The 14,452-nt window shown below is 41.6% G+C and overlaps 1 protein-coding gene across 1 annotated transcript in view; it reads right to left on the bottom strand.

Moving 5' to 3' along the window:
- Positions 1–14,452, bottom strand: part of zgc:171482 (zinc finger protein) — a 77,318-nt gene that overhangs the window by 13,071 nt on the left and 49,795 nt on the right. The window contains exons 5-6 of the mRNA XM_061690936.1: positions 14,141–14,383; positions 3,951–4,047 (exon numbers count right to left, since the gene is read on the bottom strand). Coding sequence (XP_061546920.1) covers positions 3,951–4,047; positions 14,141–14,383 — 340 coding nt within the window. The remainder of the gene's footprint in view (positions 1–3,950; positions 4,048–14,140; positions 14,384–14,452) is intronic.

The raw sequence follows: 14,452 nt of genomic DNA on the forward strand, positions 1-14,452 counted from the left end.
AGTGTCTCAGCATCCTTCTCTGCTTTACCACAGGAAAAGTAACAACACTGAGATTTATGAGCCAACGCCTTGAATTACAGCCCACATGCAGAAATCTCAAACATTGCAATTTGGGAAATTAGCCCTCAACCATGCCAGTTTACCCTTCGGTATCCACAGTAGGTTTTTGCCTACCGTGCTAAAAGTATTTAGTTGCAGTCCAAGTACAATGGTACCTCGAACTTCGAACGCTCCAGAAGTTGTACAATTTGGAGTTCGACCAAGTATAGGGTGTCCCAAACGTCACTATATAGTACACTTCCTTTTGTCTATTTCGTGTCAAGCATCATTCAGACAGATGTGAGGCCATCGGCATTTGACAACTTCGGCTTTGTAGTTGTAAGCATATCATTCCCTTCCCCGTGGCTCGCCAATTGACATTTGAGCAGCATTGCAAAATTGCTGCCGAGCAAAAACTTTTTTTCTGTCCCCAACTGCAGTTCAGTGCCAGTTTGAGAAGCTTATGGTATCCATATCCATTCCATTTCAAGTTTCTTGAAATGGAATCTGTTTTTGACAAACCATGTAGTGGAAGGCCTGCTACTACCACCACTGATGAAAACTGAACTTCTAAAGCAGGTGATTGCGCAAACCCAGGGAAATTCTATCTAAAAGACTAATGAGCACAAGCGCTATAGACAATGAATGGATGGATGTTTGTGTGGTTGAGTCGTGTGTTGGTGTAGACTGCGATTTTAGCTTCTCGTGTTAGGAGCTAGCCGCTGACTATTTAGCTGCCGTGTGCTTGTCACTCATGATCAAAAGGTTGAGTGCTTTGTGTGTGTGTTATGTTTGAATGTCTTATGTGAGTGCTGGATTTTTAGACTTCTGTAAAAGTTCATGTTAAAAAGTTAAACATTCATTACCCCTACTGATTTAATGTATTGCAAGGAAATTGTTGTTTGGCATCTCAAAACCTCAACCGACTAAATTTAAGCACGTTCTTCGAACATACATCATCTTTTGTGTGTGTGTGTGTGTGTGTGTGTGTGTGTGTGTGTGTGTGTGTGTGTGTGTGTGTGTGGCATGTTGGGAATATTAATTGTTTTCATCCTGGCCAGGATTTGACTACAAAGCCACAGATGGGATCTTAATATTTTTTTTCAATATCTTTTGCCTTGTTCAATGAAGTTATTAAAAATACTCACAGCAGGGTGAATACGAGCACAGTCATGCAGTCTATTATGCAAGCCTATGATTGCTCTGAGGAATTAAGACTAAAATGTAATTCTGTACTTCACTACTTGCAACTGTTTTGGTGGAATAGCAGGTCAGCCACTAATGGGGTAGTCAGCAAATGATGTGTGCAATAAGAGCAAATAAATGCAAATTTTTTGTTAAATTCTCAGCAGCAGGATGGGATGGAAACGGACCATGTACAAGCCAATTCCAATGAAGTTGGGATGTTGTGTTAAACATAAATAAAAACAGAATACAATGATTTGCAAATCATGTTCAACCTATATTTCATTGAATACGCTACAAAGACGATATGTAATGTTCAAACTGATAAACTTTATTGTTTTTAGCAAATAATCATTAACTTGGAATTTTAGGGCTGCAACACGTTCCAAAAAAGCTGGGACAGGGTCATGTTTACCACTGTGTTACATCACCTTTTCTTTTAACAACATTCAATAAACGTTTGGGAAATGAGGACACTAATTGTTGAAGCTTTGTAGGTGGAATTATTTCCCATTCTCGCTTGATGTACAGCTTCAGCTGTTCAACAGTCCGGCATCTCCATTGTCGTATTTTACGCTTCATAATGCGCCACACATTTTCAATGGGAGACAGGTCTGGACTGCAGGCATGCCAGTCTAGTACCCGCACTCTTTTACGACAAAGCCACGTTGTTGTAACACAAGCAGAATGTGGTTTGGCATTGTCTTGCTGAAATAAGCAGGGGCGTCCATGAAAAAGACATTGCTTCGATGTCAGCATGTTTCTCCAAAACCTGTATGTACCTTTCAGCAGTAATGGTGCCTTCACAGATGTGTAAGTTACCCATGCCATTGGCACTAACACAGCCCCATACCATCACAGATGCTGGCTTTTGAACTTTCCGTCCATAACAGTCTGGATGGTTCTATTCCTCTTTGGCCCGGAGGACACGACATCCACAATTTCCAAAAACAATTTAAAATGTGGACTCGTCGGACCACAGAACACTTTTCCACTTTGCGTCAGTCCATCTTAGATGAGCTCGGGCCCAGAGAAGCTGGCGGCGTTTCTGGGTGTTGTTGATAAATGGCTTTTGCTTTGCATAGTAGAGTTTCAAGTTGCACTTACGGATGTAGCGCCGAATTGTATTGACAGACATTGGTTTTCTGAAGTGTTCCTGAGCCTATGTGGTGATATCCTTTACACATTGATGTTGTTTTTTGATCTAGTGCCACCTGAGGGATCCAAAGTCACGGTCATTCAATGTTGGTTTTCGCCCTTGGCACTTGCATGCAGTGATTTCTCCAGATTCTCTGAACCTTTTGATCTTATGATGGACCGTAGATGATAAAATCCCTAAATTCCTTGCAATTGTACGTTGAGGAACATTATCCTTAAACTGTTTGATTATTTTTTCACGCACTTGTTCACAAAGAGGTGAACCTCGCCCCATCTTTGCTTTTGAATGACTGAGCAATTCAGTGAAGCTCCTTTTATACCCAATCATGGCACCCACTTGTTCCCAATTAGACTGTCCACCTGTGGGATGTTCCAAACAGGTGTTTGATGAGCATTCCTCAACTTTGTCTTTTTTGCCACCTGTCCCAGCTTAATGATTATTTGCTAAAACAATAGTTGTAAAAGAGTGCGGGTACTAGACTGGCCTGTCTGCAGTCCAGACCTGTCTCCCATTGAAAATGTGTGGCGCATTATGAAGCGTAAAATACGACAACGGTGACCCCGGACTGTTGAACAGCTGAAGCTTTACATCAAGCAAGAATGGGAAAGAATTCCACCTACAAAGCTTCAACAATTAGTGTCCTCATTTCCCAAACGTTTATTGAATGTTGTTAAAAGAAAAGGTGATGTAACACAGTGGTAAACATCCCCAGCTTTTTTGGAACGTGTTGCAGCCCTAAAATTCCAAGTTAATGATTATTTGCTAAAAACAATAACGTTTATCAGTTAGAACATTAAATATCTTGTCTTTGTAGTGTATTCAATTAAATATAGATTGAACATGATTTGCAAATCATTGTATTCTGTTTTTATTGATGGTTAACACAACGACCCAACTTCATTGGAATTGGGATTGTATCACAGCATATGTGATAGATGAATAATCCACAACTGTAATTTATATTATATTCAATCAAGAAACGCTGAAAATACATTTATTGGGGGTAAAAAGAAAAAATCCAAGACACTGCCTGAAATACTGTGCAGAGAAGCCTACATGCACATATCCACTGGCATAGACAGCCTACAACCATGCTGGTAGCTATCTCATAGTAAATATGTGATGTCTAACTGTTTCGTCCCAGTATTTCGGCTGGTGGATGCATTTTTTGTTCAGAAACAACCAAAACTCATTTTAGTATTTATTACTTATAGGAGAAAAATTGATGTGACATTGTCAAGTCTTTAGGAACACTTTGGAGACTCACTGATGCCGAAATATTTCGCATTTTATGACAAAGAATACTTCACCAAACAATAACAAAACAATGAAAGTGATGTCAGCAACTTTGCAAGCTATTAATTGCGTAACCATTTTTGCATGTTTATCACACTGCTGTCAAAACATGCTTGGTTCTCTATAGGCCAGAAAAGAGATTTTACTTCGCTTCACTTCACCAGCCAAGAAGCCATCACACAAACACACGCACACACACCTCCTCTTATTCAGATCAAAATGCCTCGTAGGTCGTTTGTCCTCACACGCTACGATGAGCCGTTGTACTCACTTGTTCTGATGTTTGGAGCCCTGGAGGTGTGCATGGTACTGCTCGATGGAGTTGAGGACCACGCTGCAGACGCTGCAGGAATAACTTCTACGCAGCCCTGGAGAGACATTAAACACACAACTCGCACTTACTTTCCAGGGTGCTTATAAAGACGTATGGGCTCATTTAAAAACCCTTAAAAAGATGCTATTATCATCTTTATCATCATAATTATCAGCAGAGGCCAGGGCAGCAAGCAAAATAATAGTTCCCTTAAACTTTGAAATGGTATTTTAAAAAAAATTATAAAAATAAATTATATCTGTATGTATATATTTGTAATACATTCCAGAGTTCAGCCTGTTGCCATTATAAAACTTTTTTAGCTGTACAGGCAACATTTTAGGCCTCATTTTAACATGATTAATTTTTATACAAGTGCAAGCACAAGTTAGGCAGTCTCATACATATCCATTGAACACAATAGAACACTTCTTAAACGCTCCACTTTCATGTTAAAACCTGAACTGTATGGCTGGAGCCTATCCCAGCTATCTTCGGGCGAGAGGCTGGGTACACCCGAACTGGACGCCAGCCAATCCCAGGGCACATATAAACAAACAACCATTCACATTCACACCTAAGGGCAATTTAGAATCTTTTTGGGACGTGGGAGGAAACCGGAGTACCCGGAGAAAACCCACAGAGGCACAGGGAGAACATGCAAACTCCACACAGGCGGGGCCAGGATTTGAACCCCAGTCCTCAGAACTGTGAAGCGGATGTGCTAACCAGTCTTCCGCCATCTCCTATGATAACAGTTCAAATTTCAAGTTGTGTTTGAACTCCAAATCGCACTTTTGGGGCATTTAAACTTCAAAGTATGCTTTGAAGTGAAACGACGCCAAATAAGCACCCATTTTCCATTCTGCAGAGCAGGCTAATTTTCCTAATCAAGTTGCATCTGGAGAAAAAAATTAATTCTATTAATCATTAGCAGAAAGCTGATTCCATTTTTAGATCACAGTTTGTTTCGTGCGTTTATGTGTGTTTTCAAGCTGCTGAACCTCAACAAGGTGAGGGAAGGGGGGAAGGACAGTGCAGTCAGCTGCGTGTCAGATGCTGTATCACTCTCCTGTTTTTGCACGCATATTGTGTTGGTGAATGTAAGCTCGGGAGCGTGCAGCTAAGACCCAGATGTGCGCAAACTGGAGGGGTTGCAGGTGGTCGAGATGAACGGGTCTCCCAAAAATAGATGGATGAAGATGGCGACGGAGAGCAGAGATAAGAGGGTTAGGTAGGACGAGCGAGTGACGTGGGCAAATTTCCGGCAGGAAGTGAAATGGAGAGAGAGAGGAGAGGAGATGGAATTTTGGGGAAGGGGAATAATGAGTTACACTAAACATTGCTTGGCTCGTAAAAGAAGCTAACATCACGGTCTACGCATTCACTCACTGCTCCTTTTTGTCAAGAGCATGAACAGATGGACTCAATTGCACAGCACCAATCACAGAATATGGGAGCCCTTTGTTCACAAAAAGTTAGTCAATACTGGCACCGGCTGAGGCCAATCAAGCCCCTGGTATAGGAAGCGGTTAACGGCGCTAAACATGGCTGAAATGAAGCAACACTTTTGCTCAGGCATCCACATGACTACTGGCAATCATCCCCAACTATTACGACACTGAACCACTCGCTAACGCTGGACAAAAGTACTTGGACACCGTTGGAGTCTTTCCTGCTTTCGAGGACTCCACTTACTTGACAGAAACTTTCCATGGATATTCTTCTTTTACTAAAGTGTCTTGGGGGGGGGGAAGTGTCCAAAAAAAAAAACATAATACACATACACTTATTGATTTGATGTGAGGCAATTTCACATGATATTTTGACATCACACACTGAACATTTTTATTACATTGAAGGCATATTCATTCCCAAAAGTTTTAGTTCCACTTGCATCAATTTTATGAGCTTGAAGGAATTCGAGGCACTGCTGTACTTCCTTTCTCAGACAAAACGCCATTACTCTTAATGATCGGACTATTAACTCGAGGGAACAAAGGAACTCACTGACCAGCCTATCTCCTTTTTTTTAAAATTACATTTCACTCCCCTCTTATTCTATACCACAGTAAGGATTACACAAAGAGATCTGCTCTTTTATACGCTTTTCAATGATTAAGTGTGGTTCGTGCGTCTGTGAGAAAGCTCTTAGCCTGATTGACAGATTGGGCCTGATCTCCAGAGGTAGGAAAATAGCTACCTACATGGTCCTTGTTTATACACAATAACACTGTCTTTTGGTTAGTCAAGCAGTTTTGGTTGATGAGACCACGGCGTGGACTAATCCATGTAAATGAGGTGCACGACACAGTGACTGCATGTGGGTAAGGGTGGTGAATTTATGCAGGCGCGAGCAGTATTCTGTGAGGGCGTTTTAAGCCTTGTTAATTACATAAAACAATATGCTACTGACAGAAAAGGGGGGTGGGTGGCATGAAGGCTGTTGTCTAATGTACAGCGTTCTAGCTGTTCTGGCAACGTGGGTATGGAGACTTCGCAATGCTTCACAAAAAGTAATAAGCTAGTGCACGGAAAATGGAGAGTATTGTGCTCTTTTTCAAAAAACGTTGCACTTTGGTTGTCTGAAGCGCTTTAACTTGGCTAACGAAATCTTAATGGGCCATTCAGTGCACGTTGCAAATTGGCCATTCCGTCAAGATGCTCTGCCAAGCACTAACTGCGCATTGTTTCTTTTGTAAATGATTTTTTATTTTATTTTTTGCAAGTGCTCTGTGGTAACAATCAAGGAATCTACTGCTGCTGTCAAGATACTTTCTTTAAAAGAAGGATGGACTCCAGAGGAGAATAAAGGAAATTAGGCCTCAACACGCTGTTTAACCACCACATGTGAATATCAATGTGCATCATTTTCAGGGTACTTTCCACCTTCGGGTGGGCCAACTTAATGACAGGTAGTCATCTTTTAATTGTAGAGCTCCTTGCAGCACGGATGATTTACTGTATCCATTGTCTTGCTTAATTAAATGGCCACTAAATGTAAAAAGAGGCCTGTTGAGAGTAAGTATGGGCATTATAATTACAATGGTGCCTTGACTTACGAGTTTAATTTGTTCCCTGACCACATTTGTAACTCAAAACACTAGTCCCTCAAATCATATGTCCTCATTGAAATGAATGGAAATGCTATTTAACTGTTAAAGCACCCCAAAACACGAACAACATTTTTGTAATGTGATACGAAATATAGCACTCTACAGTATTGTACTTTGTAAAAAAGAAAATAATAACATAATTAAATAGAATGTAAATAATTAAACAGTCTGTGCATCATGATTTCATGTTTTCATTCATTGTGCTGCTCCTTCTGGTGTGCGTGTGTGTCTTAGTCACCAGGAGGCAGTATAATACATACATACAGCAATATTACACGTATAGCTGAGGATGAAACAGAGAAGAAAACCATCGCAACTAAACGGCAGTAAAGTTAGTCGTTTTTCACAGAGGATAACATATGTCTGTAAGTATTGTTGTATGCTCTTTCTGCATGTGTGAGTGCAAATGGCTGTTTGTTTATATGTGCCCTGCGATTGGCTGGCAACCAGTTCAGGGTGTATCTTGCCCAAAGATAGCTGGGATAGGCTCCAGCACGCCCATGACCTTAGTGAGGATAAGCAGTATAGAAAACTAATGGATAGTATTTATGATTGTCAAATCTTGGCATTTTGGTCTATTGCTCACCCAAAAAAAAAAAAAAATTCTGGTTTTACAAACAATAGTCTTGAGTGTCCCTAAGATGTTTCTGTTTGCTGTTGGTAATTTTCGGTTGGCATTTTTAAGAAAGCACATAAAAAGTTAAAGTAATTGATAATTTGTCAGGATCAGAATTATCTTTATTTGCCAAGTATGTCAAAAACACGCAAGGAATTTGTCTCCGGTAGTTGGAGCTGCTCTAGTACGACAACAGACAGTCAATTGACACAGAATACTTTTTAGACATAAACACATAGTCACTGGGCAATACAAGGTTACCAGTAATGTGGTAATGCCAGTACCAATGTATTTATTTATTTTTTGGGGACAATCGTGCAAAATGATGCTGAGTCCTCTAGCAATAAGAGCTGTTTGAAATGACTAATAGAACAATAGTCTAGTGCAGTGCCCATTGTGCAAATGGCGCAGAGACTTTAAGAAGTTTATGCAGTTTAAAGTGACTAGTAGTGCAATAATCTAGGACAATGTCAATTGTGCAAATGGTGTAACACTATTCTTGTAATGAAGATATGTGACTTTGTGTATTGGAGCACCTGTATATTGAGTATAGTTGGTGTGAGGGTAAAATGCAGACAAAATGAATTTAAAGTACAGTAGTGTTTTTATTATTTCAGAGGTGTGAGTGAGAAATGTCAACAAATTGTCACACGATAAAGATCATGCTGATGTATTGGCGTCGCAAAAGAAAGATTAACTGTAGATGATGATGACATTCTATATAAATCCTCTTTAAGTTGTATTTGTGTGAATAAGAGACTTCAAACATTAAGGACTAGATAACATAAGATTACAACGTGAATGTTTTCTGTCAAATGTGTCTGCACCAAACAGTTCAGTATATTGATTGCAATGTTCCTATGCATCTGTGTGTACACCTGCTCGAACAGTGCCACAATATCACATGAGCATCGTTTCAAGGGAGAGGAGGTCAGCGGTGTCTCCTGACTCAGACGTCGTCATCAATTACACACCATTTTCTCTGCTTTGCTCCTTGGCCCTCTCTCGGGTCCGTGCGCGCTCAGGCACTCGCTTATCTCACTGCTCCTAATTCACAGCCCCGTCTCCGGAGAGAAGAGGCAATCGTCCGACCCTGTCCTGAGGGGGTTTCTACCCCGCCGTGATTTATGTAAAGACACATCCGAGTCCGCCGGGCTCCTTGCCCAGCCGCCAGCTTCCCACTGATGCAACTCCCACGTCAGACCCTGTGCTCCATCTCCCAGTGTTTTAGTCTAGCACCTGACTAGTCCCCATTCTCGCCCGCATCTCATCAGTGGGATAAGGGGAAAAAAAAGAGAAACTATGCAAATGCGTGTGTGCCATGAGGCTTTAGAATATGGAAGTACAAGTAAAGGTAAGTATCATCAATAGAACAACAACAAGGGTGTGTAAATAAGTCACCTGCGCCTTACGGGTAGCTAATGAGCATGACAGATGAGACATTACACGGTCGGTGCCCCTTGTGGTCAAGACACACACACAAACAGAATACCGAGTGAAGCAGTAGCAGGAAATGTTCCATAACTAGAATGACAGTTGGGAGAGCACAAGCATCCACAAAAGCCAAACAATCTTAAAATGGATCAGCACCAAATGCTCCTGAATATGTCAGCCTAAAGTTCACACAAATATTTCTCACAACGTTGAGAAAATCGGACGTCTTTGTCTGGGTCCACAACAAAATGTATGATTTTTTTTTTTAGCCCTTGTGCCAACCTACCCTGAAACAGTTTTAGTAATTTTTGCCTAAACCTACTCACCAGGTATGCGCACTCTCTCGGTAATATAAACCAGGTTTGGGCACACTTGACACCTAAAATCCAGTTCGTTTGACTAAAGTGAGCTCTCCAATCCATTCTGAAGCGTGGTACACTTCCCTAACAACAGTACACTTGGATGAGTTTGCGCCGAATCCTTATGTTAATGCACGAGTGGCAAACCTAGACTTGTAATCAATGCAATCGCTCCTCCTCCCGGTCATTGGTGATAGCTGCCAATTTGCAAGATAGAAAACAGAAAGCCTTGAAAGAATCCACAAATTCTGGAAAGCCGGAGTAACAGTGTTGTATCATGAAGTGATGGCTGAAACCCAAAAGAGTAAAAAACAACCAAATAGGTTTCTTTAGCAGGATTCAGTAGAAACAATTGAGACATGGGCCTTGATAGAAAAACTTCTGGCGCGGTCCGGGACAGAGGTGATCCAGAAACATTCGGAAAGGGAACTTTACACATGAACATTTTTTAAACTAAAAACTGATTCAAAATTAGTCAAGACTGAAAACGAAAACTGAAACAGATTTCAAAGTCGCACTTGAAAAAAACAATAGCGCTCATTCCTGGCCAAACGCCAAAAAACATGAATCTTAAAAACTGAAGGACGGACACACCTTTTTTTGTCTGTGGTTGTGCATCTCACGACAGACACGAACAAGAATTAAAAAATGTGAGGATCAGGCCCACTAAGCAATAGCCACACACCATGAAGTGACAGTGTGTTCTGTTATCAATGCAAAAGAAGATTTGACGAAGAAACTAGCTGTAAATTTGTTGTAGCCTCATTAAAATTACATTACAATGTATCACACATTTTGTAAAAGATCTGCTCATTTTAAGTCATATAGTATGACTTACATTAATCTTAAAATTAAGTGTATAAGAAGCAGGACGTAGCGGCGTACTGCGTTGACCTACGAGGGCCCCAACTTATTAGAGACAGTCGCCATTGCACTTTCAGCGGTTTATTGAATGATACAGTCAAACACAAAAATACAAAATGATAACACTTGCTACGCAGCTACAGTAGGCCAAAACTCCCGTCCAGACGCTCATACGCAGACTAAAGGCCTCTTTATACTTCCGTGGTCGCATGGTCGACAACGCCCGCATTGCATCACTTGACTGACGAATTGGCCCGCGCGGCCCCTCTGCATAGCTTTACGCGCACACGGCAAAAATTGTTGCTGCGTGTCGAACGCCGCGGAGATCATCTCTTGTGATTGGTCCGTTTTAGTCACATGCTGTGATGACGTCCTCAGCGTGCCCCCTTTGTTCTACATACCATCTACGCCGCCGCCTTCTCAATCAATTTTGCCGCATAATTAAACATATCATCTGGTCATCTAGGTCCATTTGTTCTGTCGCGGTCGCCATTGTCGTTGCTTTGTTTCTTGTTACTGAAAGTAAAGTATAAACGGCTACCGGAAATGGCCCAAAAGATGCAGAGGAAACGCCACCCTGTGGTGTCCTAGCCAATACCAGCCGCAGCGACACCCCTGACTTGGAGGTGAACTGCAGTGCATTTTCAAAACTGCATGCGTGGGTTGCGCTCGAGTATAAAGGCGTAAACTATGCGCGGGACAGCCGCAGTGACGTCAGTGCGGTCGCCGTCCGTGCGAGTTTAAAGAAGCCTTAACCGCTGGCCATGTTCTGGGTGTCACTTACTAGGCCACACCCCTTAAAGGCACACACAACACTTCAGCTGCTGTGACACTAATAGCGCTTCATAAAACCAGTTTATTTCTTTACATACTCTTATTATGTTATCAGTATTTATCCAATACAGTGAAATTTTCCTTGACAAAAGATGATGTTTTTTGCAGTGTGGAACAGATTAATGGCATTTTGAATCGTTTCAATGGGGACAATTGATATGATATGAGAAAATTGAGTTACGAGATTGGTCACGGAACAACTCAAACTTGTAAATAGAGATGCAACAATTAATCGATGGATCGACAGCTCATATATTATTTAATTAATCGATAACTATTTTGATTATCAATTAATCATTTAGAGACCTTGTTGAACTTAAAATTGTCCAAATCATCATAAATTCAGCCTCTCAACAGTAGAAATTCTCAGCTTTTGATTATCTTTCTGTTTTATAAAAATAAGACATTTGCAAACATCAGCTTTGACTTTGGAAAACAATGATCGTTTTTGCCTTTTTTCTGACATGTTAAAGACCAAAACAGCAACTTATTCATAATCAATGTATGTTTGTGTATTTTCTGCACTGTTAATTTGAAATCATGTCCTGTTTTTTAATAAGGAGATGGCAATTTAAAAAATCTGATTGATCAAAAAAATAACTGACAGATTAATCGATTATTAAAATAATTGTTAGTTGCAGCCCCACTCTTAACCGAAAGTACCACTGTAGCTTATTCATATGTGTTGCTGTGCATGTATAATATTTCATTAAAATGAGCCTTCACCAACTACTGACTGTTTTTTGCAGATCTGTGTGAAGAGGGCTACTTTTGAACCAATTTTCAAGACGTCTCATTTCGATTAATTTACTATCACGTAAACGTACCCCAACACATAGCAACAATAAGCCGTACCTCCTTGGCAGACTAATTAACCTTCACAAACATTTCCACCACGTTGTACCTGTAGAGACATCTAAAGTCAATTGGATGTGAGAATCCTGTGCCAATGGAAACACGTCACACGGGAGGACCAAATTCCTGACAATAGCGGCATGATTAAAAGACACCGGAGGAGAGGTGTGATTGATGGCACATGTAATGAATCACATCAGCGCCGGGTTAAATTCTCAGACTGGCTCGCCCGCTCTGGAAAAGGGAAGGCACCAAATAGATTCTGCAACATCTTTAAGTAAATGAAAACCTGCCTGTGTAAATTACACAAAAGCAGGATAGCCTGACCATTTCCAAACGTGTGCTGCACTGCAAATGGGGATTGAAATCTTGCCTAAAAAGGCAGTGGACATTGCTGGATCTGGGTCACAACGAGTGGCTGGAGGATGATATCTAACATGACACAACTTATAGCCTCTGAGCCAGTGTAGGCGGCAACATGACTCATGCTTTTAATATGATTGGTTCCTTGAGATGATTGCTTTTGTCATGGCACCTGGAGCACACAGCTCACGCCACAGCTTCGACGGACAGAGCATTGGAGTGTGTACTTACTGTATGTGTGTACGTGTTGATTTGTCATAGAGTGCTCACGAGCATGTTGGGCTGCCTACTTCAGCAGGATGACGTTAGATATTTCATCACTGGGGAAGCAGAAAGGAGCATTCTATCTGGACTAAATCGTACTCATTAGAGCTCGGACTCACCGTCTAAATCCCCAATCGCTTATTCGCATTGACAGTAACAACTCTGAAACTTGGTATACATTGGAATTTGCATGAATAAAGTGGCAATTTCCAAATTTGTGTTTGTGACTAGCAAAAAACTGAAGAACATTGCAGCATCATCTTGCTTAAAGGTCCCGTATTTTGGCTATTTAGACCCCCACAGAGTGACTCTCTAACATGGACTTAGTATAGAATAAAAGTATCAATTTCATTTAAAAAAACAGAGAAGGCCCCTCTGGCAGCTATCCACTTTGTCCATATTTGGCTAAGCCCCCTTTCCTCTTATTGGTTGCCTCCGTGTCGAAGACCCACTTGTGAGAACACGCGTGTTTATGTTGACAGCGCTGGCTTGAAGCAGAGAGGGAAGGAGGAGATCTTCACTAGTAACGTAGATAAGCTCGATAAATTTTAATGAACAAATTTCTGCCCTCTTGGCAGAAAAATGTCTGGACGATTTTAATTCATACTTGGGGCGGCTGTGGCTCAGTTGGTAGAGCGGGTCGTCCAGTAACCGAGGGTGTATATATGGTCTATTTACCATATTTCACATTTACAGAGGCACCATAGAGATGACATTACATCCCAAATACTAGAAAAAGTTGGTTTGGCAAAATATGTCTGTTTTAAAGCAAATACATATGATACAGATTTGACCCTCAAATATTCGGCTAGAACATTTGAGGGTCAACATTTTATTGACTACTTAGACTTGCCCATATTTCAGTGAACAGACTTTATTAGGCGGGAACAAACATTTGCTTCGCATGATGGATGACCAGTCTGACAAAAGTAATCCAGGGGTTTTGATAGCTGGAGCCAGAATTGATGCACAGAGAAAACTGACGCTACTGACCTTGAGTCAGTCCAAAGCTGCTCCAACTGCATTTCCTCAACTTCAAATGCAAATCATCCAACCTTAAACCCTGCTCACTACATTTGTAAAGCAGGCTTGATCATAACCCCCCCCCAAAGCCTTCTGTGTGAAAAGAATTGGAAGGCATTTGGAAACTCTGTTGATATTTAAAAGTAATTATCATAGGGTAATCCCTCTACCTTTCGTAGTATGCTAGGAGCGTGACTGTAAAGTTACACACTTAGGGCACTAATTCTGTCCAACTGCAGTGGCATCGGTGTGAAAGCAAACATAGAATGAAATATGTTTGAACCTTTCCTCCCGCAGATGTTAAAAATGATCTCCCCTTCTCGTGTTTCCCTTAAAAAAAGCACTGACACCCCTGCTGCCTTTCACTTCTCACTTTCATTGGCAGTGGGGGGTCTTTTAGGAGGGATTACGAGGACTGACCTGTGCTCTCCGTGGCATCCAGGCTTCCCGCGAGCTGCTCCACCAGGCGTGCTCGGCCAGCGTTCCTGCGGTGCTTCTTGCCCTTGTAGTGCTGCTGAGCCATCAGCGGGTTGTTGAACCAGGCGCCGCACAGGCAGCAGTACTTGCCGGCTTCTCTGCCACCGTTGCCGCTGACCACCGACGTGGGTGGAGGAGGGGGGCACGCCGTGGGGTCTGAGGGCAGCGGTGTTGAAGGGGAGGAATCTGGGCGGTGGGGGGGTAATGATATCATAATGTTATTTCGGATTTTGCTGACATCCTTCAATATGAGCA

Source organism: Phycodurus eques, chromosome 11 (assembly GCF_024500275.1).
Source record: "Phycodurus eques isolate BA_2022a chromosome 11, UOR_Pequ_1.1, whole genome shotgun sequence".
NCBI lineage: Eukaryota > Metazoa > Chordata > Actinopteri > Syngnathiformes > Syngnathidae > Phycodurus > Phycodurus eques.